This window comes from Carassius gibelio, chromosome A3, assembly GCF_023724105.1.
Source record: "Carassius gibelio isolate Cgi1373 ecotype wild population from Czech Republic chromosome A3, carGib1.2-hapl.c, whole genome shotgun sequence".
Classification (NCBI taxonomy): domain Eukaryota; kingdom Metazoa; phylum Chordata; class Actinopteri; order Cypriniformes; family Cyprinidae; genus Carassius; species Carassius gibelio.
The window spans coordinates 18436167-18463469 of NC_068373.1; the positions used below are offsets into that span (position 1 = coordinate 18436167).

At 38.3% G+C, this 27303-nt stretch overlaps 1 long non-coding RNA gene and 1 gene segment (V, D, J or C); both read right to left on the bottom strand.

Annotated features, from left to right (window-relative positions):
• Positions 1 to 210: 210 nt before the first annotated feature.
• On the bottom strand, positions 211 to 19516 carry LOC127950680 (Ig mu chain C region membrane-bound form-like). The segment is given in 7 exon segments: positions 211 to 782; positions 946 to 1251; positions 1361 to 1678; positions 2298 to 2603; positions 4431 to 4490; positions 18971 to 19267; positions 19379 to 19516. Coding segments are annotated over 7 exon segments (1713 nt in total).
• Positions 15732 to 17519, bottom strand: LOC127950688 (uncharacterized). Its single transcript, XR_008152513.1, has 2 exons — positions 16413 to 17519; positions 15732 to 16313 (listed from the first exon to the last, which is right to left on the bottom strand). It is a non-coding gene; the product is annotated as an uncharacterized LOC127950688 (long non-coding RNA).
• Positions 19517 to 27303: the final 7787 nt, after the last annotated feature.

A 27303-nucleotide genomic window follows, 5' to 3' on the forward strand; every position in this document is an offset into this window, starting at 1 on the left:
CTTTCAAAATTAGATAAACAAATTATATAAATATATGTATTAATTTATTCATATATCAATATATCAATATATCAATATTAATATATCATTTTGGTTCTCAATTTCTGTGGAGTGATGTTATTTTTTGATGTCTGTGATCTTTCATGCTCACATATGCTGTGTCAAAGAAATATGAAACTGGTATAATAACATAAATTAAATGCACGGGAATTATGCTTTGTTTCTTTTTTATTAGTCTTTTCCTAAATGTAATATGCATGAAAGCAAGGAGCAACAAACATTAAAGACCAACACAATTACAAACATGGACATGTAACTCAAGAACAGGAAGAAAAAAAGGAAAGAACACAAGATGAACATTTAACAAGCGTAACAGGAAGACACCACATAAACAATGCTCTACTCCTTGCAAGATGCAGGGGTATTCATACTTAGATTAATGACACCTGCCTTATCAATATTATCATCAATAGATCTTGTCAGTACGCGCATTTTTTCATCAATGCTTTCATGGTACACGACACAACTGAACACTGTACCGCTCTTCCACTCTGAATAATTAACTGTTAGCTGACTGTAGATGGAGAAGTATTTATCATTCTGAACAGGCAGGCTAGTATTGTAACTGTACCCAAGAGTCACAGGTTCATCATCAGCAAGCCAAGACACAAACACCTCTTTGGGATAGAAGTTCTTCAAATAACATGTCAGGGTCATGTTGTCACCCTCTTTGTGCTCTGGGGGTGCTAACATGTAAACAGAGGGTCTCTTGGGTTCTTTACCTAGTGGAACAAGATCAGAATTAAGACCAGAATGAGTCATTCTCTTATGATTATAATTTTTTTTTTCCTAAAACTATATTAACATCAATTGGAATGAAAAATAAAATCAAGAGACCTTGTAAAACTGCATGATGTTTTACAAAAAAAAAAAAAAAACCCATACCATTTTCTCTGATGAACTTAGTTCGCTTGGGCTCTGCTAGTTCTTTGTGTTCAACGGTGCATGCAAATTCAGTGCCATTGCTCCATTCCTCATAGCCAATCGGGGCGTCAAGTTCCACAACTTTTAAGTTTTCCGTTACTGTTGCTTCAGCGATGATATTATTATTCGCTTCTATTGTTATTTTGGTGAAACCTGGATTGTCTGCTGAAGCTTTGCACTTCAGCACTCCTTGTCTATTTTTCAGCATGTCTTCAAGGGAGGGAGGCACTATATCAACAGCAATATCGGTGCAGTCTTGAATAGGAGCTGGGGACAAAAAGCAGACAGGTTTGGGGAGACGTAAACATAATATTTATATTTAAAAAAATGTACGAAACTATTTTCAAAACAAACACATTCTCGATAGAAAACATACCTGCATATTGTGCCTCAATATCTTCACTTCCTGCCTTGTGCACAAACTCACACTTAATTTTGCTGTTTGGCTGCCATTTGTTGGCACTGATTTGCAAAATGCTTATGGCACTGTATTCAGTTATTGAGCCTTTCTTCTCACTTTTTTCATATTTGTCTATTTCATCTGTCACCTCCTGACCATCCTGAAACCACTTAAACGCATATGTTTTAGGTGAAAACCGCTGGGCTAAACACATGAAGGTTGCAGTTCCATTGTCTAAATCCGGTTTTGTAGGTACTGTTAAGTACACATCAGCACGCTGATCTGGTGGTGGGGCTGGCAACATTCAGGAGAAAGCAGAGAGGACATGAAAAGCTAAATAAAATAGTGCAACATGACTTTTAAGCAAGCGAATAAGATGCGCTTGTAGTTGAGTTTGAAAGTCAATGTTAAATGCTATATATAAATATATATATATATATATATATATATATATATATATATCTATACACACACACACAACATTTTATTTTTTTTATATTTATATTTTGGTTTATACAGTGGGGGGAAAATCTCATATGTCATTGCATTCCCTGACACAGACTCAGAAATTAAGTATTTCTGAAAGCCTCAGGGTACTCAATTAATTCAAGAAATCATGTAGCTCTTTCCGTTCTAGTGTTTTTTGGACTCTTTATATTTGTAGCCTTGGTGTTCTCAGCTGGTGTAAACATTGACTGACATTGGACTTTGATAAAGAACAACCACATGACATTCACCAATATATAACAGGAAGTTGAGAGGTTAAATAAACCAAAGAGTGTGCTAAAATTCCCATTCAAACATGAATCTCCACAAAGAAACCACAGCATAATCTTAATCCAACAGCAAGAGAAAACAGAGACACATGAGGTAGCTAATGTAAAATGTTAGACATTTTAGAAATGTAACTCACGTGATGGAGCAAGAGGAGTTTCTTTAGTGACTCCAAAACTTGAAGCTTCGCATGTGTAAGGATTTTTAGGATCCCAATCACTTTTCCTCACGCGCAGATGGCTGATTTGGGTATAATCTCCATCGGGTCCAAACGCCGGATACTGCACAAAACCACTCAACTCTTTTTTAGCAGAATCCTTCCATTTGAAAGTAAGCGAGTCCGCAGGTGAGAAACCTCTTGCCAAGCAGCCGATAGTGAGGAACCCATCAGAATCAGAAGTACACTGAGACAAGCCGAAGATTGACTTTGGTGCAGATGGTTGAGCTGTAGAGACATGGCATCTTTCTCAGAAAAAAAATACAACCTATATATAACGTAGCCAAGACATACCGGTATGCAACACTATTAGGCCTATTAGATAGCAAGGCTACATCTTGAATGACTGAATTGATAAATTCATGAATAAATTAAAATATGGAAATTATCAAATCAATATCAGATGACTAAATAAAATAAAACAAAATGATTGAGTTAAACTGGTATACTTTGCATTGAAGTCCTGTTAACTTTGCAGTAGCCTAATGATCAATGCTGCACACAATTACTTAACAAATATGTACATAGATATTAAATATTGATTTGAAATTGTGCTGACCAGAAAGACAGAACACTAGCACAGCTATTTTGAAACAGGTTTCCCGGATGATAACACACAAAATCTTGTGAATTGGGTGAAATATTTATTTATCTTGGATGCTATAATAAATAAAGTGTTATATATCTAAACTAATTTATAACTGGATTTTTTGACTGCATAATTACTTTTCAGTTTGTTTTAAATTAATCGGTTCATGAAATGTCTAAGTTAAAGCAAATAAACGAAATAGAATAAAAACAATCCAAACCTTCTGAAAATTTTAAATAAGCGGACTATATAGCAGTTTGTGACCTTGGAATCGTTGGAATGCGAAAACGTTATAATTAAATCTATTTGTAATTGCAAATATTTATTAAATAAAGATATACAGCGTTGTTTTATTCATTTATTTGTTTAAAACATCTTAATTATTTCTTAACAGGGTATGTAATCTGTCATTTTAAATTATAACACGTAATGGCTGAATCAGTTTAGAAAGTTTAAACGCACGAGACACATTTTTTTTTGTCTTATTTATACTGTATACTTTGGCTTTTCAGCGTCTATTTGCGCAGATTAAACCAACACATGCAAGCTACATTTTATGAGAAATGAAATAACCATTCATCTGACAACAATTAATAGGAAACTCTCAATATATAATAAAACTGCAAACAATAACACACATGTTGACATTTTGTCTTATTTTGCTACGATTGAACTGATCTTGCAACTAATAATAAAATCTTACCGTTTGTTACGATGACTTTAGTGCCGCTTCCCCAGTAGTCGAAAGCCCAGTTACACAATATTATTAACACCGCAGTATAAAAATGCAACGCTCAGTTTTCCCCAATAGTCAAAAGCATCGTCACACTGACAATTTTACGCATGGATATTGTACAAAAATAGCTATGAGCCTATGCATGACAAGTCACTTTCATTTATTATCCCAACCCACAAATTCGACTATGTAGCCTATCTTTTTGATGAGGTTTATTCTTGCAAAACGGACAAGCGGTCTGTAGGCTAAGTTTAGTTTTACTTTTATGTTTAAAACATAGCTAATGCCAACGTTTATGAAAAACATGAATTTGACTTCTTACATTATATATACATTTAGTGGACTAAATAGTGTGTTAATAAACATGCATTTTGTTGTTTGGCTCGTAAACCTAAACAAAAATCTACTTACCTGATGTTACAGTCACTGTTGTTCCCTTTCCCCAGTAGTCAAAGGCACCGTCACAACGGTAAGGTTCACGATGAGAGCCATACCATAACCCTAATACTTTAATAACTTTGAAGACATTTTATTGCGCGCTTTCTTTAATCTGAGCTTTTTACTCGGCACTGTTTACGGTTACCGACGCTCCCTTTTTTCACTGTTATCCTTTTTTTTTCTTTTTTTTTTTTTTAGGCTACGTCTGGATGTTATTTTGTGATAAGACTATTTACCTACATCTTTAAAGTGCATAAAAATGGATTAACAGAAAATATCAACTATATCTTACCTGAGGAAACGGTGACTTTGGTTCCTGCCCCCCAGTAGTCGAAATAGTTTGACACAGTGACTGGTGCCTTTGAGTTGCTAAACAAAAAACCACAAGAAACAGCAAAAACTCAAACCACTCATTTGTTATTATAATTTTTTAAACGGATTCAATGAAAAAGTCTCATGTGGATCAGAAATATGATTTGATACAGTACTAATTTTTTTATATTATCCAAAACATTGGATAATATAAGACACACATATTTAAAAGAAAAAAAAAAATAGGCTATAGTAATAACATTAATTAACCAAAGAATTTTTTCATTCATCCATCCATCCATCCAAACAACAATTAGGCTACGTATTGTCTTCAAAATATAAAATTGTTTATATCGAAACGGACTAAAACTAGGTTGTAAACATTATTTTTACTTTCAGCGATTTACTTTTCATCTTTCTTTGCAGAGATATCTCTTTGCAGTCCTCAGCAGTCATTCATGTTATTGTAACGCTGGGAACAAGGAATGCAGGTGAATATAAAAGCAAGGGGTTTACTGAAACACAGAGGAACACAAAGACCACGGAGACAAACAAAAATGAACTGCAAACATTGCCTGAAAAAATACAAGTGAAAAAAAAGGGCTATTTATATATAACATGCAACATAGTGAGACTGATTAATCACTGACAACTAATAAGTGTTGCCGTGAAAACAAACAAGGCAAACAGCAGCCAGGGGCCTAACACACACAGCGACACATAGCCCCCCACTTAAGGAGTGGATTGCATATGCTCCCAAAAAGAAAAAAAAATAAGAAAAAAGAAAATACTTATATTACATCAAAAGTTCCGAAGGATGCTGGAGCAAAGGTGGAACAGGGGGAGGGATGGTAGGCCAGGCCTATGGAGTGTAAGAAAGCCTGCAGTCTGTGGTGGATCAAAAGGGCAGGGCAGAGCAGGCAGTGTGGGAGGCTAAGGTGAAGCCGGCAGAGTTTAAGACAACCAGGACAGAGCACTCAGGGCAAAAATATATACATGCCTGAAGGAAGTAGTTCTACATACAAAAAGTTTTTTAAGACCCCCTGTGGTTGTTTCTTATTTATAAACATACATTGGCCATCCAACTTCTGTATAATTTCATTCAAGTATATTTGTATAGTGCTTTTTACAAATACAAATCGTTGCAAAGCAACTTTACAGAAAATCAAGTTTCTACAATATTTAGTAGAAGTGAAAAAATGAGTTTGAAAAAATGAGTTTTGAGTCATTTCGTTCATTTTAGCAAAATGTAATTAAAATGTTACTTGTTACTTCCCCAACACATCTAGTATAGACTATTGCGCATATTGCGCATACGCGACTGAACGAATCACTCACCTAGATGACTCCCCTAGACCTTCTTCCCTAGTCACATTAAAGATTCATTCAAAATGAACAAATCGTTCAAGAACGACACATAACTAACCACCACAGGGTGTCCGGTAAAATACGTGGTCAAAGATGGATAATCTGAGAGTAACCCGTTTATTTGTCACCACAACAACTCAGTGATTAATAAAGGTTCCTCTTCAGGAATGGGAGCTGCGTCAAGCGCTTTGGGAAACGCCTTTGGCAAGATCAACTCTGAATTCATGTGTAATCTGTGTATTACGGCAATGTCGCGGGGCTCGATGAGCGAGGGTACAGAGCAATGCCCCGGGTTGAGCAGACGCTTGCGAGCTATCTGTCACCCAGTTCGGCATCGTCTCTGAAGGCTCCGGCCTTGCCCACGAAACCGTTAAAAACAACATCTATGTTAATGGGCAAGGGCAATGTGGCAGCAGGTCAGGCGGGGGTGTGCCTTCACACTATGTCCATCCTCCAAGCATATCAAGCTGACCAGCTGAGAGATTTAGATGAGGTAGAGGGGATCAAGTCCGACGATATCGCAGAGATTAGCCGGACCGCTGATCTCTCCCTCCGCACCACCAAAGGGACCGCAAGCGTGATTGGGCGGTCTATGGCAGCCTTGTTGGCAGCAGAGAGGCATTTATGGCTGACCCTGTCACAGATAAGAGAGCATAATAGGGTCTGCCTCCTGGACGCCCCGCTTCAAGCCTCGGGCCTGTTCGGCGACACAGTCTATACTGTCGTCAATAGGTTCCAGAAGGCACGCAAACAGGCGGCAGCGTTCCAGAGTTTACTCCCTCGTCACTCTTGTGGGTTATCTGGGCGGAAGATACCCACGCCACAGGCAAGCTCCTCATACTGCGAAGTTCAAAAGCTCTGAGATGGGGACTTCCAAAGCTAAATCAATGCAATTATCGAAGCTGGGAAGTCCTCGACAAAGAGGTCCTGACGCCAGAGGTGCAGTGACCCTGAGGGTAGCCCTCACTGGAGTAGAGCGGTGTCCACCTCATTATATGGGGCCCGTCTCACCCCAGTGTCCTCTAGATGCCGGTATGCCAACCCTGCCAGAGCTTCAGGGTGCAGCAGTCTCCCACGAGCATCACTCCCAGTTATGTCCGCCCATGAGCGTAGCGGAGCTGGGAAGCTCGCCACCCTTTCAGGGGCCTCTTACACCAGAGATCAGTCTTGAGAGACTGATTCCCTTAGTACATCATTTAGCAGCGTGGAAATTACTGCCAAATGTATCTCAATGGGTCCTGTACACAGTAGAAAGAGGCTATTGTATTCAGTTTGGACATCCACCGCCGATGTTCAATGGGGTTACACCGACAGTTGTCGGCCCCCCAGCAGGCTCTGGTGATGGAACAAGAAGTGAATACCCTATTAAGGAAGGCGGCCATTGAGGTGGTCCCTCTTCTAGACAGGGTGTCCGGGTTTTACAGCTGGTATTTCATAGTTCCAAAAGAGGGATGGGGGGTTGCGTCCAATCTTAGACTGACATCAATTAAACCTCTCAGTAATGTCACTGAAGTTCAAAATGCTCACTGTCAAACAGGTTGTGGCTCAAATCAGATCCGAGGACTGGTTTGTCACAATAGATCTCAAAGATGCATACTTCAACATATCCATCCTTCCGCAACACAGGAAGTTTCTGAGGTTCACTTTCGGTGGCAAAGCCTATTAATATCGAGTACTTCCCTTCGGCCTTGCACTCTCACCCCGCATGTTCACGAAATGTGTAGATGCGGCTCTGGAACCACTCCATATGCAGGGCATCCGCATTCTGACCTATATCGACGGTTGGTTGATTTTAGCTCAATCAGAGCAGATGGCGGTTCGACATCGAGATGTTGTTCTCGCCCATATGGGGGAGCTGGGTTTGAGACTGAATGCCAAGAAGAGTGTACTTTCTCCAGTTCAGAGAACCATCTATCTAGGCTTAGTGTGGGATTCGACCATGATGCAGGTACGTATGTCTCCTGCTCGGATTGAGTCAATCCTTTCCTCAGTCAAGAGAGTCAGAGAAGGCCAGTCACTCACTGTCAAGCAGTTTCAGAGACTGTTAGGGCTCATGGAAGCTGCGTCCAATGTGATACCTTTTGGCCTCCTGCACATGAGACCCCTGCAGTGGAGGCTCAAGATCAAGGGGTTTTCACTGAGGGGAAATCCATTACGAACTATCAAGGTCACGCGGCAATGCCTTCATGCCTTAGACATATGGAAGAAACCTTGGTTCTTGAATCAGGGCCCGGTGTTGGGAGCTCTTGGTCGCCGTGTAACGCTATGGCAGATATTTGGCAAAGCTCAGGTGGACCTCTTCACGACTCAAGAGACATCACAATGTCCCCTCTGGTTCTCTCTAGTTCACCCAGCTCCACTGGGATTAGATGCCATGTCACAGACCTGGCCGAGGCTTCGTCTGTACGCCTTTCCCCCCATTGCTCTGCTCCCGGGAGTTCTGGCGAGAGTACGCCAGGACGGGGTCTGTCTGTTGCTAGTAGCCCCGTTCTGGCCGGGCCGATTATGGTTCGCAGATCTGGTTTCTCTCCTCGACGGCTCTCCATGGGAGATTCCGATCAGGACAGATCTACTTTCTCAGGCGCAGGGCAAAATAATCCACCCTCGCCCGGAGCTGTGGAAGTTGTGGGTGTGGCCCCTGAGGGGGCACAGTTCATAGCTTCCGGTCTCTCAACTGAGGTTGTTGAGACCCTCCTCCAATCCAGAGCTCCCTCTACGAGGAAACTGTACACCCTAAGGTGGAAAGTCTTCACCTCATGGTGCAGAGACCGCCAGCTTGACCCTGTTAACTGCCCAGTTGGTACAGTTCTTGAGTTTCTCCAAGCTAGGCTCTCTGCGGAGTTAACTCACTCCACCTTAAAGGTGTACGTGGCGGCCATAGCTGCTTACCACGTCCCTTTCAATGGTCAGTCAGTGGGTAGACACCCCCTAGTTACACATTTCCTCCTTGGTGCACTGAGGCTGTGACCTCCAGTACGGTCCCGTATTCCCCCGTGGTTCGGTTGGTTCGGACCAAATGAACAGAACTAGAGATGTGAAAGCACCCTCAGTCTCAGTAAAATAGAGAAAGAGATTTGATCAGAAGATGTATTATTCTTAAAGCTATAATGGCCTTTTTAACAAGTAGCTAATAAGTGAAAAGAAAACACGTTAGCGGCATCATATGTCAACAGTCACAGCAATAGCACTCACAACAGACCAGGAACAATGCACTTAAGCGGGGTGTGGACGAGCCTTAACTTTTATAAAGAATATCTCTTTGGGTTTGAGACTTTGAAACTTTACAGATCTTCTTTATGCACCAAGAGCTTTTAATACTCCAAAAAGAAAGGAAAAATGTAAATCGTAAATTTTACCAATTTAATTGGATTATATACAGAAGAGATAGGTGTTTAAATACAAGTGGGGTATTAATAATTGTATTTATGAGGTAACTTATAATGGTCTTCTAAAATTTTATGTTTTAATTAAAAAAGATGTGAGATCTGTGTTTTAAGAAGAATTTAGAATTTAGTTGTATTTTTGATAATGATTCAATAGATTTTAATTATAAATTAAAGAAGAGATTAAACTCTTGATAGCATGTTTTAAACTAATTAAATATGAAATGCTTGATGAAAAATATAATGCCATCCTTAAACACCAAATGTCAGAGAGCATCTAGAGAAGAAAAGCATAAGGTAATTTTAACAGATCATTCAGGAGCTCAGAGGTTTAATTCTGATAGTATCACCATGGAACACCTGCATATTTGGTTTGAAGCATCTATCTGATCTGTTAACATTATATTAGATAAACAGCCATTTCAGTTAAAATAAAGATAAAGCAACCTTATATCATAAATAGCACAATCTCATTCACTGCATCTAATCTTTGTGTGTTTGTTCATGATGTTTCTAATAGCTGTGAATGAAGTTCAGTATATGGTTAAGTTTTATGTGAAACTGTTGTAGGAAATATGATGTATTTGTCAGGTGACCCTTAACATTGTTGTACATTATTGTCATTTAATATCTATTATAATGCCCTTATTTATATTTGTGTGTGAGTGTTAGATAAAAACTGCTAAATGGCAACTGTTGAAGGCAGTTTGTGTCATAATGTATAGTGTAGTTTGGTCATGTAATAAATACTGTATTAAATATAATATTATTTATCTGTATTAAGTCTGAAGAATTATGATAGAGATACATCTATTTGATTGCACATTATAGATTAACTAATCATTAATTTACAGATGCTTCTGACCTTTTTGTCATGGGCTGAAATACTGTGCACCAGTCATACACAGAGAGACAGTCCATCACAAAAACAAAGCCCCTGGTATCAGAACACACAAATGCATCTGACTTTAGTATCTGTGATCAATACATTTGCATACTGACTTCTCAATGAAAAAGTAGGTTTAAAAATGTTGGTATAATTTCAAAATTAAAACATAACAATAATAATAATAAACATAAACAATCGACTTACATACATTAATGAGATGAGAAGATAATTATATTGCGTAAAGTCTAAGTGAAATTCTGTATGGTCATCAAAAATATTAAATTATATTATCATGTTGCAATTAATTGTTCAAATACACTGCCTGGCCAAAAAAAGAAAAAGGCATTTGGATTTAAATAAGCAAATACTTATTTATTATTTTTGCAGTGATTGACAACATTTCTCTTAACCTTAAATGATACAGTATGTAGGATTTTTTTTTTCTCAGACAACCATGTTGGAAGACATACCCATGTACATATTCCAGGATGTCAATGTCAAGATTCATCAGGCTCAAACTGTGAAAGAGTGATTCAGGGAGAAGTATAAATTATTTTCATATATTAATTGGTCACAACGGAGTGCTGATCTTAACCCCATTGAAAGTCAAATGGAAGCTATGTGACTGAGAAAGATCACTGTGCACCTTAACAAATTATGTAGAACCAGTAGCCAGGATTCAGTTGATTAAATCAACTAAAACAAAATTTCCATGTTTTTATGGTGGTTTATGAAGTGAATCGTTTCACACCAAAGCCCCTGGTATAAAAAAAAAAAAAACACACATGTATCTGACTTAATTATCAGTTATTACTACATTTTCATATTGACCTCTATTGAACATCCCTGAGTAGGGAACGAGACACTGCGTCCTCTAGGGGTCACTATGGGGGATGCCTCGTTGTGACCTGTGTCTGAAGCATACATTGAATAACACCTACAACATGTTGGCTGGCAACAGCCCATGATGTCACTGCCAGTGCAACTACAGTAGAAATAGGTGCTGAGAGAACACGTCATTCACTTCTTCATCTGAAGCTTGCGTCTAAAGCCTGACAGGAAGCTAGAGGACGTAGTGTCTCATCCCTACTCAGGGATCCATTGTTACATAAGTAACCAAAAACATTCCCTTTCAAGCAAACTTTGAACTGCATCCTCTAGGGGTCAATATGGGGAACAGTATACCCATGCAACCATGCTGAGGGGAGTGCAGGCCAGGACCATGGTGAGAACTAAGTTCCAACTCTACCATTTCCATGGGAGTTGCCCCTGTGACGTTAGACGGCTGTCCATGACAGTATCCCTTACGGCACAAAGGCCTAGGCTATATACCCAAACTTACCTGTTAGGGCCAGACTCCTGGGCCCAGGTTAGAGCTCAAGGCTTGGAATCAAGAATAAATTACTTTAAAGGGATTACTATAACATGGATTTTCTGAGGGGCTTTCAAGGCAATCTGTTTGAGAGTCATCAACTCAATCTATGGTATAATGCTGGAGTGGCTATCAGTACATATCAAGCTGAGAGGAGGGGCAAAGACCCAGCTCTCAAATGAGAGGGGGGGCTTGAGGTTCTGCATGTTCCAATGCTGGAACAGCTAGCAGTATTTTACTTAGCTGAGGGAGCAACACACCCAGTTCTCAACGAGAGAGTGGGCTCAACCTACAGGATGTTCCAATGCTAGAATGGCTAACGTTAGGTTACCTAGCTGAGGGAGCATAAACCCAGATCTCAATGAGACAGGGTGCTCAACCTACATCATGAATCAGAAGGGTAAACGTACTGCAAGCTAGCCAAAAACTCAGAACATCAGAGAGGCGGAAGAAGGATCTAGTTCACCTGATGCTGCTGGTTCCAGGTGCTCTGGAAAAATGGAGAACTCAACTCTCATGTGAGAGGAGCACACTCATAAGCAACCCTTTTGGTAAGAACAGCCCATGGAGCAAGGAATTCAACTCCTCAGAAGGAGAGAGAACTCGCGCACCAGAAAGGAAGCACCATGCTCACAATAACCCTCAATGCTGAGGGGAGTGATGCTTCAAAGTATGTTAACAGACACACTGATCAAGTGGAGCCCAAGGTACCGGGATCTAACCAACTCAAAGAAAGGAAACTAAGCTAATACATACCATACCTTACCATAGAGGATTTCAGAAAATGTGCAGAGTCTTGCGTGCACACCCATCACTTATGTGGATTTTAGAAAGTGTGCAAACTGTTCAGCATGCGCACTTACAACTTATGTGGATTTTAGAAAGTGCGTAAAGTGTTCAACGTGCACACTTACCACCATGTGGATTTCAGAAATTACACAGAGCTTAGCTTAGCTTAGATGGCAAGGAGTGAGTATGAAGAGAGGACCTCTCAACCAAAGAGAGACCGCTAATAAGCAGGGTGTATCCTCTCGCAGCTGTTTTCACGCATCGCCTCGATATTAGCATAGCTTGTATGCTGAAACTAAGATTGATGTAAAGACACAAAGCACTGTCATCAAGTTAGCATTTTTAAACATTTGCTCTAAAATATCAATAATTTCTAATGAATGACTTTATAACCACAAACAATCTGGATTTCATGTTTCTAAACAAAACATGGCTAGAAGACAGCTGCAGTGCAACACTCCTCAATGAAGCAGCCCCTCCTAACTTTACTTTCATGAGTATCTGCAGGACCGATAGGAGAAGTGGAGGTGTAGCTGCTCTATTTAAAGATGTCTATCAATGCAAGCAAGTGTCATTTGGTCAGTACTTGTCTTTTGAATATCTAGGGATTGTGCTGAAAGGTGCTCCACCACCCATTATGTTTATCATTATTTGACAGGCCTCCAAAATACTCTCCAGCCTTTGTTGAAGAGGTCACAGAAATGTTATCAATGATTTCCTCAGAGTTTGACTGGTTTGCAATTGCAGGGGATTTTAATATTCACATAGATTATGCAGAAAACGAAACTACAAAAGAAATGATAATAGTTCTAAACACATTTGACATGATTCAGCATGTGAATTGAACCACACACAAAAGTGGACACACTTTAGATTTAATCATCAGTAGGGGTCTAAACATTTCATCCATTGTTATTAAGGACGTAGCACTATCTGGTCACTTCTGTATTTTCTTTGATGTATTGATCTCTGCTACCACTGAATCTAGATCTGTCTCTGTCAGAAGGAGATGCATTAATGAGAACGAGTTGTTTATGGAGGTTATATCTTTAACACCAAGCATTTCCACAGATTCTGTTGATATTCTCCTTGATTCCTTTAACTCAAAAGTTAAGAATGTTATTGATGATTGTGACGAGTGGGGCGGGGCCGAGGGACGGAACGAGGAGCGAGGCAGGTGTCGCTCATCTCCAATCACTGCACCAGCCTTGCTCCTCGTTGAAATGCTCTCAGACAGCAAATGCAATGATTTTGCTTCCTTCTTTTCTGAGAAGATGATCAATAGCAGGAAGGCGATTGGCACATCCTCAAGCAATGCAGAGGTCAGACAGATTTGGCCACAATATCAAAAAGATACTAGTATGCCTACTTTTGAAAATCAGCATTTTCTTCATTAACCTGTTGTCATAAGAAGTTGGTAGAATTGCTGCAGACCGGGAGGAGTGGATGTATTTGTGTGTTCAGATTGTGATGAGAAATGCTTTGCATACTTGGGGTGCCATCTAGCTGAAATCGTAAGCGAAAGGTAAACCACCTGAAATCTCTAATTAAACTGCTAAATCTCAGAACGTGCTGTCTCCCTTGCTGTCCAGTCAGTTGCCACTGTATAAAAGAAAACTCCTTAAACTATTATAGTCAGGTTGATAAATGTAAAATTATGACTTTCTAATTTTCATTGGATAGTTCTAATGAATTTTTTGAATGCTTCTCTCCAATGAAAGCAGCAAAATTCAGTTTAATCAGGCCATTTTTTAGAACGATTTCACATTTGCAAGCAAGTAAATATCTTACAATATGGTTTGTAGTTTATTTTTTTACATTATGAATACAAAGCTCCATATTTCCGCTCAGCCTGCTCCTTCATTAAATAATCAGTAAGTGAATTATATTCTGATGTTCTGCACTTGATTTAGTTTACATATGTATTTAAAACATGTTAAAACATGTCATATGTTATTTGTGTGGGAAAGAGGCCAATGACAGAGAATCCTCAAAGGGAACAGCTCTTCAATTCCCCAGGGGTATGAATGTTCTAGTCATGTCTGATTGACTTCACAAGCACCATACAGGTTTTAAAAGAGAGTTGCAGTCTTTTGTGTAACTGTGACTCTCCTGCACAGTAATAAACAGCTGTGTTTTCAGTTCTCAGGCATTTTATCTCCAAGTACAACATGTTTTTGCCGGTGTCTTTTGTGATGGAGAACCGGCCCTGTAGGGACGGAGCAAAAATAGTGCCAGTGCCAGTGTCAATACGGCCAATCCACTCGAGTCCTTTCCCTGGTTTCTGACTGATCCAGTGCATGTAAGAGCTGCCTACTGAGAATCCTGACCCATTGCTGGACAGAGTCACTGATTCTCCAGGCTTTTTCACCACCGAATCTGAGGAGGTCAAAGACTGACCACTAACAGCTGAAAAACATGGAACAAAGAATGTTGGATGCTTTAGAACAATTCATCAATAATCCAGAACAAATGGGATTTTCTCACATGAAATAATCACCAGGAGTCCATACAGTAACATCTCCATTACCACAGTAAAACAGTGATAGGTTACACTGCACTTGTTTTAGTCACTGGACACACGCAATGACTGAAAGTTCAGCTTATATTAGTTTTGCAAGAGTCTGGGAGACTTTGACCCTTCCCACAAAATAATTTACATTTGAGCATTATTACAGTAAACAAAGGAAACTTCTATTTTAGTAACTGACAAACGTTATATTACTTTATCTATGTTTACTTTTGTTTAGGGATGTGCAGAGGGGGTGCTTTGCGGGCTCAAGCCCCTGCCCTTTTTCCAAAAATACCCTGAAGTTCCCCACTCTCATCAGTAATTAACAATGATATTTTGATCAATAAAACAAACTACATTTGAATAATAATTATGACAACATGTACGAAACAGTACAACTCGGAACATACTAGGGGTGTAACAGTTCAAGTTACTCATGGTTCTGTTTGTATCATGGTTTAAGAGTTACGGTTTCAGTACGATTATGTTACCCTTTTTTTTAAAAAAGATGAAAGATGAATGAAACATTAGAAAAAGGTAATAACATGCATTACATTTTATTTTATTGTGTAAAAGATGTTCTGCTTTAAATGGGTATTAGATCAGTTGGGGGAAAACAGCATTTGTCCCCTCCCTCTTCCATACCACTGTGGTGCCCTTGAGAAAGACCCTTAACTAGGTGTGTAACTGTGAGAAAGACCTTTGACTAGGTGTGAATCTGGGGTGTGCGATATACAGCATCGTCTGCGATAATATGGTAAGTGTTGTTGTAATGATGAGCAATCTGATGTTATCAAGTAGGCTATCACCAAATCATTCACAGAGTGCACACATGTTGATTTATTAGTCTGTTAAAATCGCAGGCATTCTAAATTTAAGACTGGTCCCTATGCAAACAATCTCTTTGAGATTAGTGTGTAGTGTTAGAGTTGTTATGATCAAAATATTGAGTTTGAGTCAAACAATACCAAATTATTTTCAGATTTATTTAGCAGATGCTTATGCATGGCAACTGTACAGATTATGTATTTTGCTCATTGATCAACCCTCCAGGCATTGGATCTATGATCATTATGATGTACCTTAATCATTCCAGACCTTTCCACTTATTTATTTGAAAAACTGTTTATGAGAAAGTATTTAAATGTTTCAAACAACACCCTAAAAAATCTGCGGGAGCTTGCTATTGCTTCAGTGATAACATTCAATAGTTTTTGTTCTGTCCTGTAGTCTTTTGTGTGACTGTGAGTCTCGTGCACAGTAATAAACAGCTGTGTCTTCAGTCTTCAGGTCAATCACTTTTAAATACAGCATGTTTTTGCTGGTGTCTTTGGTGATGGATAACCTGCCCTTTAGAGACTGAGCATAATATACACTTGAGCCAGTATCTATACATCCAATCCACTCCAGTCCTTTCCCTGGTTGCTGGCGGATCCAGTGCATCCAGTGACTGCTCATTGAGATTCCAGACACAGTGCAGGACAGAATCACTGTTCTTCCAGGATTTTTCAAAGCATTCTCTGAGGAGGTCAAAGACTGACCACTAACAGCTGAAAAACATTGAAAAAACAACAACAACAAAATATTATGTTTATGAATTAGAAGAATGAAATGACAATAATAATAGGGAGAAGTGAAATTATTCTCACTTGAAATAATCACTTGAAGAAAAACTCCAAACAATATAATTTCCATTATCAATCTTAAACTGTCAAATGAATAAAATAAAAAGACACTGCAGCTAGACACTGACTGAGGACTGACTTTATAACACAGTCCTTTGAGAGTCTGAGTGGCACTGATCCTTCCTACGAAATCATTTGCATGTTTAAAGACTTAAATGAATGTTTTTTTTATAGTTGTAGTAGGAAGAACCTTTTTTTAAGTTTTAATTATTTTCTAGTTGAATGAACAACAACCACAGTGTCTCAAAAATTAGAAATCTATATGTACTGTATATTGCTAACAGTTTGTGTTAGATGTTTATGGTTGTTGTTTCTGTGTTAGAGCCTGCCCTTGAATACCTGTATAGGTTTGTAATCGATCTATGAGTATGTCATGATCTATGGTGGTGATTGCAGCACTAAGATCAAGTAAAACTAGAAATGAGATGCAGCCTTAATCTGACGCAAGTAGCAGGTCATTTGTAATTTTAACATGTGCAGTTTCTGTGCTATGGTGGAATTCTTCATACAGATCTTTTTTTTTGCAGGAAGGAGCACAATTGAGCAGAAACAACTTTTTAAAAAATTTTAGACATTAATGGAAGACTTGAAATGGGCCTGTAATTTGCCAATTATCTATTTTAGTTTCTTAATAAGAGGCTTAATAACCACCAGCTTGGTCTTTTTTCACTGTAGTTGTTCTGAGTTGTTGTAGAGCTGCTTCATCAGATGTCCGTTGAGCACAGTAATAAACAGCAGTGTCCTCTTCTCTCAGACTCTTGGCTTCAAGATACTGTGTACTTTGAGACACGTCCTCACTCATAGTGAATTGATTTTTTCATGGTGTCTGCATAAATAAAATAATCAGAGCAAGAACTTATGCCAGAGTTAACTCCCCCAATCCACTCCAGAGCTTTCCCTGGTGTCTCTCAAATCCATTGCATCCAGTAGTCTGTCATTGTAAAACCTGATGTTTTAAAGGAGATTTTCACTGTTTCTCTAGGTCTCTTTATCGCAGCAGGTGACTGATCTAACCAGAATTCATCACCATTGATACCTGTGGAATAAAAACCAAACATATATATATATATATATATATATATATATATATATCAAAGAGCTTTTATCAACTGAGCTTTGCATTAGTTCAGTCTGGCCACGTTAGTCACGCTTGCATCAGCCGACAGTCAGCTGTTCCTGACGTGTACCATTCCAGTCTTGTCACATGTGATCTATTTAAATTCCCATTCTTCAGTGTTTCTTCCATCGCATCGCTGCTTGCAATTAAATGTCAGACGCATCCGATTCGAGAACCGAGGAGCTGATGATACTGCGCATGTGTGATTCAGTGTGAAGCAGACCGACACACAGAGCGTCTGAACCGAACTGATTCTTTTGGTGATAGATTCTGAACTGATTCTGTGCTAATTTTATGAGCCCAGGTAAACTGAAGGCTTGAATCAAGGGCAATCATGGCCAATGACGCCATTATGTCTATGAACCGGCGAACCGTTTTCTTCAACCGGTTTTAAATCGAACTGTCCGAAAGAACTACTGGTGATCCGAAAACCCTTGCAACCGTTTCTTGACTCGTGATCGAGTCATTATCTGGCTTGGCTCGGTGTTCATCTTCAGTTCTCTCTTCAGAGCAGTTCAGTCAGTGTTTGTTTCAGTTTGTCTGAACTCAGAGGGAGTGTCAGCCACATTAAAAAAGTTAACAGCTTAAGTCATTTGTGGATTAATGCGTACTGGAGACGCGAACCGTTTAAAATGATTCAGTTCGATTTGGTGAACTGGTTCAAAAAGATCCAGTTACATCGAATGATTCGTTCGCGAACCGGATATCACTACACTGCTTTGTTTTGAACTCTCTCACAACAGACACGGAAGAGAAGACAATGCTGAATAAAGTCGTAGTTTTTGCTATTTTTGGACCAACATGTATTTTCGATGCTTCAAAAAATTCTAACTGACCCTTGATGTGCCATATGATAATATAAATCCAAGTGATAGATTACTGCCATCTATTGGTGTTTAAGCAAGCAGCTCACGTCTAGACCTCCTGGACTCACATCACAGACAGAATAAGCACTTCAGTCCATTGACTGACACAGATCGGTTGAAACCCTCAATGCTGCTCAAACAGTGCTGAAAACATCTATCCCACCTCTGAGACAACAGCAAAACAGGGTCAAAACAAGCTCGGTCACACCTTTACTGACCATCAGACTTTCTAACCTCATGGGAGTCATGCAAACTATATTGGATTTTATTGAGATTCTATTTTAAACATAATTTACATTTATAGTGCTTATTTTAGCTAATTATTAAGTTTTGTATTAGGTAATTTTTTATTTTTTCAACTGATTAAAGGCATATTAGGTTTTTCTCATAAATATCATCAAATTAATTTAAGCTGTGAATGATGAGCATCAGTGAATATCAGTTGTGAAAACCTAAAAGGACAAAACATGATAAATACGGTAATGTTAATATGATGATGTTTTTGTACAGGGAAGCTGTTGCCATCTGTCACTGTGCACGTTTGGCACAATAATACACAGCTGTGTCTTCAGCTTGCATGTTCTTTCCTTGCAGTGTTACTGTGTCACTGGAAGTGTCTCTGGTGATGCTGAACCTGTTCTTCAGGGAATCCTTGTAGGCTAAGCTTCCATCAGTCCACATCACTCCAATCCACTCCAGAGCTTTTCCTGCAGGCTGACGAACCCAGGCTGTAACGTAGCTTGTAACTGAATAGGAGACTTTACAGTTGATAGTCAGAGTGGCATCAGGACGGACAGTCAGAGACTCAGGCTGAGTGAATTCATATGAATCAATACCTGTATCAGATCAAATAATACCTGTTAATAAGAAAGCATGATGTTTGAAAACTGTTGACAAGCTTCATAGCAACAAAATGATGTAGAAAACACAAAGTAGACTAAACTTACAGGATACCACTGCCAGAAGCAACACTAAAGATGAAGAGATCATGGTTTGTTTCACAGCACAGTTTGAATGAGCTGAAGTGATTCTCCACTCCCTCTAGTGATCAGATGAATGTATAAACTGACTCATGCCTGCTGTTTAAATATGCAATATAAGATTTACATAAACAGAGCTACTAATCAAATCTACAGGCTACAAAAATATTCATGTAAGGCTTAATATCTCTTATTAGAGACTTTGCCGTGTTTATATTTTTAGATATTGTTCTCTAGTGGACATGAATCGATTCTACATAATTTTCATAATTTTCAAGGCCTCTTAAAATTTAATAAAATATGATATGATTCATATGCACTTTCATTTTCCTATGTAAAAATTATTATTATTATTATTATTTATTTATTTATTTTTACTTTTCATTCAAGATGTTTTAGAGCAGAACTGCTAGTGGTTTATCATTGTGTTCACTTTTGTGCAACATAAAACACTGTTGTGTCATTCATCATCATATCCTTATAGACTTATTTTGCTTCTGTATGAGTCTCTGGTAACTGAAAACTCTGTTTTATAGTTTGTGACTGTAAAGTGTGTAATGCTCTTACAAATCAGAAGACACATGTTGTGTTGAGCTTTTTATGGTGAACTTCACTGCATACCATCGCCATTCACCAGTAATGGTATATCATCTCATTGGGCCACATTTAATAGATTTTTTAATACATTTTTTATTCTCTGCTGCCAACTGTTGACTTCTCGTAACAAGAGATAAAACAGCCAGAGTGGGTTTTGCTTAGCTGTACATGACCTGTGCTTGCTTTGCACAGTAATACATGGCTAAGTTAACAAGGCCGTGATCGGAGGAAAAACAGCAGGTGATCGGCGCTCTGCAATCTTTATGTGTAAACTACACAATGACGCACCAAAGAGGCTGACACCTCGCCGACAGCAAAGAAATATCTAGCATGCCAAATATCTGAACTGGTCGGCTGACTCGACATCACATGGTGTCAGGTTTCATGATGAGCTACAGCCAATGAGAGATCAAGGCGTGGGTAAAGGTCACCGGGGAAAAAACCCCGGCAACAACATGGATTAAAGAAAAGTTTGGACACAATAAATGGAGCAAATTTTTCGTTGAGCAAACAGCTTGCAGTGCTAATTTCTTCCTGACTTCCGTTTTCAAACACCTGTTGAATGTGTTGTTTCGCGTAATTCCCGTTTCACTTCTTGAGTGTGTTTGACAAAATGTGTTTTGGGGATTGTGTAGAGTCGTTGGGTGACAGAGTTGTTGTCAGCTTGTGTGGAACCCCCAGTTGCAGATCATTTACATATGTGGGTTCGGGTTATTGAACACCACAATGACTTAAAGACACAATCAAGTCATGTAGTCTGAACAGCACTGAGGACGGTTAAAGTCGTGTAGTGTGAACTTAGCATTAAATGGACTGCTTAGTCAGCACTCTTCAAGAGTTTATCAAAATGGTTGGATGCATTTGAAGGCTGAATTTTTATGCTTTAAGATGGTACCTAATTATTTATAAAAACAAGTTATAAAAGGGATATAATAGTGTTAGATTATATCATGATCTCTGTCAGGTATTATTGTGAGTTTGCCTCTTTTCAATCCCTTCTCCCTTCTTACTCGCTCTCTTCCATAGATGTTTCTTTTTAAGGTTGGGTGTGAGTGTTGTTGTCCTCTTTCTTACTACTGCCCTCCCATTCTGTCTCCTTGGTTTTCTCCCTCCTCCCATCTGTGCTTTCTTTCTCTATTCTCTAGTCTTATGTCTCTTTATCTCAATGTATACGCATATGCACAGATGATATGATACATAGAGTTGAATCGGTGAAGAGTGGAGGATCCTTTTGGGCTCAGGTTGTTGAGTTCAGTATGTCCTTTACTGAAAGTTGGAATGTTCCGTGTCCATATTATTCCTTATGTGTCCAGCATTTGCTGAATGTATGCTTACCTCAGACATAACGTTGTTTTGGCTCATACTCAACACATATGTTATCTATATCCTATTGGTTGAAAAGATTCTACCACCCTTATTTTGTCCTACATAAACTCAGTGTAAAACAATAATAGTTTTGAAGTGAGGGTATATTCAGATTTTGAGTCTGCTGTGCCTTTTCTTCCCACGGCCGTGAACACATCAAAAGGACTGAGAAAACTTGTGGTGGCGGCGATGTAGAACGGGACCATTCTAATATTTATAGTATTTTAACAAATACACTGAAACACGTTGACTTTTACATTTTACAAGCCATGTGTTCAATAAAGCTCTCCAACTGATGAACTTTAATCAGGAGATTTTTCTGAGAATAATGACGTGAGAATTTGGATGATTTTGACATTAGAGTACAATTTTCTTTTTCTTTTTTTTTTTATTTATCAGCAAATAGCTTTGGAGCACTTTGGAGTTTATCAAATCAGCTACATGCATTGTAAAGCTAAGACACTAAGCTTCCAAATTATTTCCATTTTTTGTTGATCAAGGCAGTGTTTTGAAAAATATGATTATGATAAATACGGGGCACCCTGTATGACACAGTAATACACAGCTTGCTCTAGAATCACACTTTAAGAAAAATAATATACAGCGCCACTTGAAAGTTTGTGAACCCTTTAGAATTTTCTATATTTCTGAATTAATGTGACCCAAAACATAATCAGACTTTCACACAAGTCCTGAAAGTAGACAAAGAGAACCCAATCAAACAAGTGAGACAAAAACATGTCAGTTATTTATTCCAGAAAATGATACAATATTACATATCTAAGACTGGAAAAAGTATGTGAATCTCTAGGATTGGCAGTTAATGTGAAGGTGAAAATAGAGTCCATCTGTTAAGATATGTTTTTAATCACTGAGATGACTATCAGGTGTCAGTGCATGCCCTGTTTTAATGGACAGGGATGTATCAAAGTTTGGTCATGTTTGTGGAAGTGTATCATGGCACAAACAAATGAGATCTCTGAGGACCTCAGAAAATATGTTGATGTTGTTCATCAGCCTAGAAAAGGTTTCAAAGCCAAAGTTTCAAAGTTTGGACTCCAGTCCACAGTCCGACAGATTGTGTACAAATGGAGGAAATTTAAGACCGCTTTTACCCTACCCAGGAGTGCTCCACCAACAAAAATCACTCTGCGTGTAAGTCCAATAGGTTTCAAAGTACTGCAGGCTAACTTCTAAGCAATTAAAGGACTTTGTCCCATTGGCTAATGTTAATGTTCATGAGCCCATCATCAGGAGAACACTGAACAACCATACTGTGCATGGCAGAGTTGCTGAGAGAAAGCCACTGATCTCCAAAAAGAACATTGCTGCAGATCTGCAGTTAGCTAAAGATCATGCGTTCAAGCCAGAGGAATACTAGAGAAATGTTTTGTGGGCGGATGAGGCCAGAATATAACTTTTTGGGCAGCGTTATGTTTGGAGTGGATTTTTAAATGAGCAGCGTTATGTTTGGAGAATGAAAACACTGCACTCCAGCATAAGAACCTTACCCATCTGTGAAACATGGTGGTGGTAGTATCAGGGTTTGGGCCTGTTTTGGTAGTCCAGGATGGCTTGCAATCATTGATGGAACAATTAATTCTGAATTATACAAGCAAACTCTGAAGGTCATTTGACATTTAGTGACAAGGTGTCATTTGTCTGAGAACTGAATCTCAGAGAAAGTGGGTCACACAACAAGACAACGACCCCAAGCACATGTCATAGAATGGTTTAAAGAAGAACAAAACTAATGTTTTGGAATGACTGAGTCAAATTCCAGACCTTAATCCAATTGAAATTTTGTGGAAGGACCTGAAGCAAGCAGTTCATAGGATGAAACCCACCAACATCAGAGAGTTGAAGTGGTTCTGAACTGAGGAATGGGCTAAAATTTCTACAAGCAATAGTGTGTGTGTCTCCACTGCAGCATACTCCTTCAATCCACTCCGGTCCTCCAGAAGCGTATCGTATCCAGTTTGTATACTACAGCCACATTTAGACAGTAAATAGCCTGAGATTTTACAGGAGAAACTCAAATGTTGTCCAGGCTTTAGTTCTGTAGAGTCCGGCTGAGTGAGTTCAATACTGTGGACTCCTGGGGAAAGAAGCATGTGAGTTCAAGACAATAATAGGAAAATTGATATCAACATTTTAGTATTTTCTGATAACATACTTTGTGTTGAAGAAAAGAGCAGCAACAGTATCAACACAGTCATGATGTTTAACTTTTGCTCTTTCCTGTGCAATTAATGTGCAGTGTGATTAGCTTGTTTACGTGCACATCCATAAATAAGGAGGAGTCATGAAAGAGTTGCATCATGACCTAAAAAATTTAAGTTTACAGATAAGAAATCCACTCTCTTCACATACAAAAGAATACACTCTGATTTGATCTTTTGCTTCATGCATTTATAGTCATGCTCACAGACAACTGCAGCATATTTCATAAAGAAAACTGCACAGCACAGGCAAAGGCTGCATGTCGTTTGAGAGCTGCGTATCATTTCCTGCTATTATCACTATGATGTGCTTACATGCACCACAGGCATGAGGTTCTGTATGAGGTTTACATATTCGGCCTTTTTGGTTTTTATGTAAGACAAATATAAAAACAAGCACACAATGTTTTACCACATTATATGGACGTGACATACTTTCCCATAATGCTTATTTAAGACTATTCTCAAAACGAAAGGCTGCATCCTCCGGAGGTTGCATTTGTAGGCTGCATACATCATAAAGAAGATCTTATTTTAGAGTATTTACAGTTATCTATTTGACCATTATTCTTAGTTAAACGTAAATTGTTGTAATATGCCTATGATTTGCAAATGTAATGTTCGGTTAATTGAAATAAACCAGGCTTGATGACATATGCAGCCTGCAAATATGAGAGGGTGCATCATTTCATTTAAGAAATGGCCTTAATGTCAGTAAGTGTCTAATGAATGGTTTACAGTGCTATTTCAGTTTTCAGTCATAAATTTCAGTCTAGTTATCATAAATATGATTTATAGTTTATAGGCTGTTGGGATATGAAAAATTAGTATAACAATTTTTATTGTCAGGTAATCTACATTTCAGTATGTCACCTCAACCCTACAACAGTCCAGCCCATTGTGAAGCCTGTCATGTCCAGTAAACACAGCTCAGAAAAGGCGATATCAATAGCCATAAAACAGCTTACACATTTTAATGGCATTAATAATTTTTACATAATCATAAGTTAAAGAGGTTCTGTATAACAAATGTCCTTAAAAGGATAGTAAACTATAAACTTCAAAATTGTGTCATCATTTACTCAGCTTCACATCCGTATACACCAGTATATATTTTTCAGCTGTTTTTGTCAATGTAATAAAAGTCAGAAGATCCAAAACAACAATAGATATCACTGACCTGATTAAAAAAAAAAAAAAAAAACTTTTAACGATATATTATTTTGTTCACGTTTCAAACCTATGATTTTCTTTATTATGATAAAATCAGTATTGCTAAAGATGACTTCATGTTTGTAGACAGAAATGTCATGCCTGAAAACTATGAAAATATACCCAAAACAGTATTAAACTTTCATTCCAAATCTTCAAACACTATTTGAGTTGTGTTATAAAACACAACAGAGGTTTCATTGTAGACCACAGCTGTGGCTTTTCTGTTTATTGGGCTTCTTTCCTGCTTTTTAGGCTTTATGTAAGTCATGTATAAAAATACACCGGAAGTGTTTATCAGATGATATGTGCCATATGTGCTGGTACCATCTACCTATAACTATTAGCCTGAGGAATAATTCTGTTCATTAAAGTCAGAAAATGGAAGATTTTCAAATGGCAGTTCCAGACATTGCAATTCCGGAAATTGAAATTCCAGAAATTGAAGTTCCAGAAACTGAAGTTCCAGAAATTGAAGTTCAAGAAGGGGACTTTTGTGATGTGGTGGAAATGGATTATGAATTAGAGATGGAGGATGATAATGCGGAAGAAGTATCTGAGACTAAGAGACCATCTTGTCAAGAAGTTCGAAAGCCAAAACGCCAAATGCAACAAAACCTCCAAGGTCTTCGCAAAGTCCAAGTAAAAGTGAAAGACTACTTGCGCTACTCTGTGTTGACCGTCACCTTCTGCAACTGCCTGTTTCTGGGTACGGCTGCATTGATATACTCCTTAAAGGTAACAATTACTAACATGCAATGGTTCAGGTCAAACCTGACTCATAACTTTTTTTTTTTTTTTTGTTTGTTTACTCAAAAAGCCATATACAGTATTTGCCATATATTATGATCAAATAGCAATTTCATTTGTGTTTTTAAATTCACAGGTAATAAACAGGAAGTATAAGAGAGATGTCAAAGGAGCAAAAAAATTCAGCCGCCGTGCTCGGAATGCTAATACTTGTGCCTTGATTACAACCATCTTCACCATAATTATTTTTTCTGTTATTGCTGTGTTTAGATTTGCTTTTTGTTTCCGTTAGTATGTAGTATCATTTACATTTTCAGATCCAGCCATTACAATGAAATATCAACAGCAAAATTGTAGCTCTGGCTATATGAATATGATACAAGAATACGACATCATCTGCATTCACCTTCATTAGCTTTGTATCAAAAATTTGTATTTTCTTGTTACTGTTTGATGCTTATTATTAAACATTGCATTCAATTGTACATCTTTGTCTTTTCATTGTATGTATGTTAATGAGAAGTATACTGACATTTACCCTTTCACACACCGATTACAGCTCTTTGAAATATTTAAAACATGTTAAGTGTTATAAATCACAAATGAAATACAAGCTATAGTATGTATTTAGTTTTGTGCTGAAGCACCACTAGGCTTCAGATCAGTGGCCTATATAGTTTTAATCTATAAGTGTTTAAACAAGATTTGGTATCATTGCCACATGTTAGTGTCACTGTGTCTCTGGCACAGAAATACACAGTCCTCTTTTGTCAGTCCAGACAGTTTCAGATACATCATGCTTTTTCGAATCATCTCTGGAGATTTCAAGTCATCCCATAAAAGATTCTGCCTCGTGTTCACTTCCAGAACTGTAGCCCAGACCCATCCACACACATGGGTTTTCAGCTTGTAGTCTGATTCAGTGCATGCTACATGCAGTCAAAATTGAACCCAGATCCTCTACAGGACAGAATCAGAGTTTCTCCGGGCTTTTTTGAAGTTGGCTTACAATGGACTCTTTTGACACATAACACACACTTTTAACTCACAGTTCAAGTTGAACAAAATTAGTAATAAGGGTGTATTCTTCATCTTGTGAGTGTTTATATGACTCTAGAGCATCACTCAGCTCCGCAGCAAAGAAGTTCTTGCGGCCTATCATAGATTCTTTTGAATATGCATAATGAGGAAATGATGAAAGATCACTGAGATGACACTTACACAGAGGATAAACAGAATCCAGTGTTTGAAGGGCTTATTATTATTGATTACAATGATTACATCTTTTAATGTTTGATTAGTATGAAATATTTATATCTACAGTATATATTTAGTTGTGGTTTTTTAATTAACTTAAATGAAAAAGCCTAATATAAACTAGAATTTTTGTGAAATTAACTTTATCTCATGCCATTTATTTTTTCAAAAGAACCATAGAAATGTATAATGATGTTGATAGAATGTCTGATTAAATGTTTAGAAGGTGTTTAAAAGAAAATATCCTATGATTGTGTGAGTCACGTGTAGTGGATGACTTTACTTGTTGGATTCTACTGTCACAGATGGAAACTGCAGTTTGACTCCAAGTGTTATACAAACCTATTTTTGTATGTTTGCACACGTTTGTGTCACTGTGTTTGTCACACGCAGAAATACACAGCCCATCACTGACTGTGGGTACTTGACACTGGACTTCAGGCATTTTGGCATTTCCTTCTCCTCAGTCTTCCTCCAGACTCTGGCACC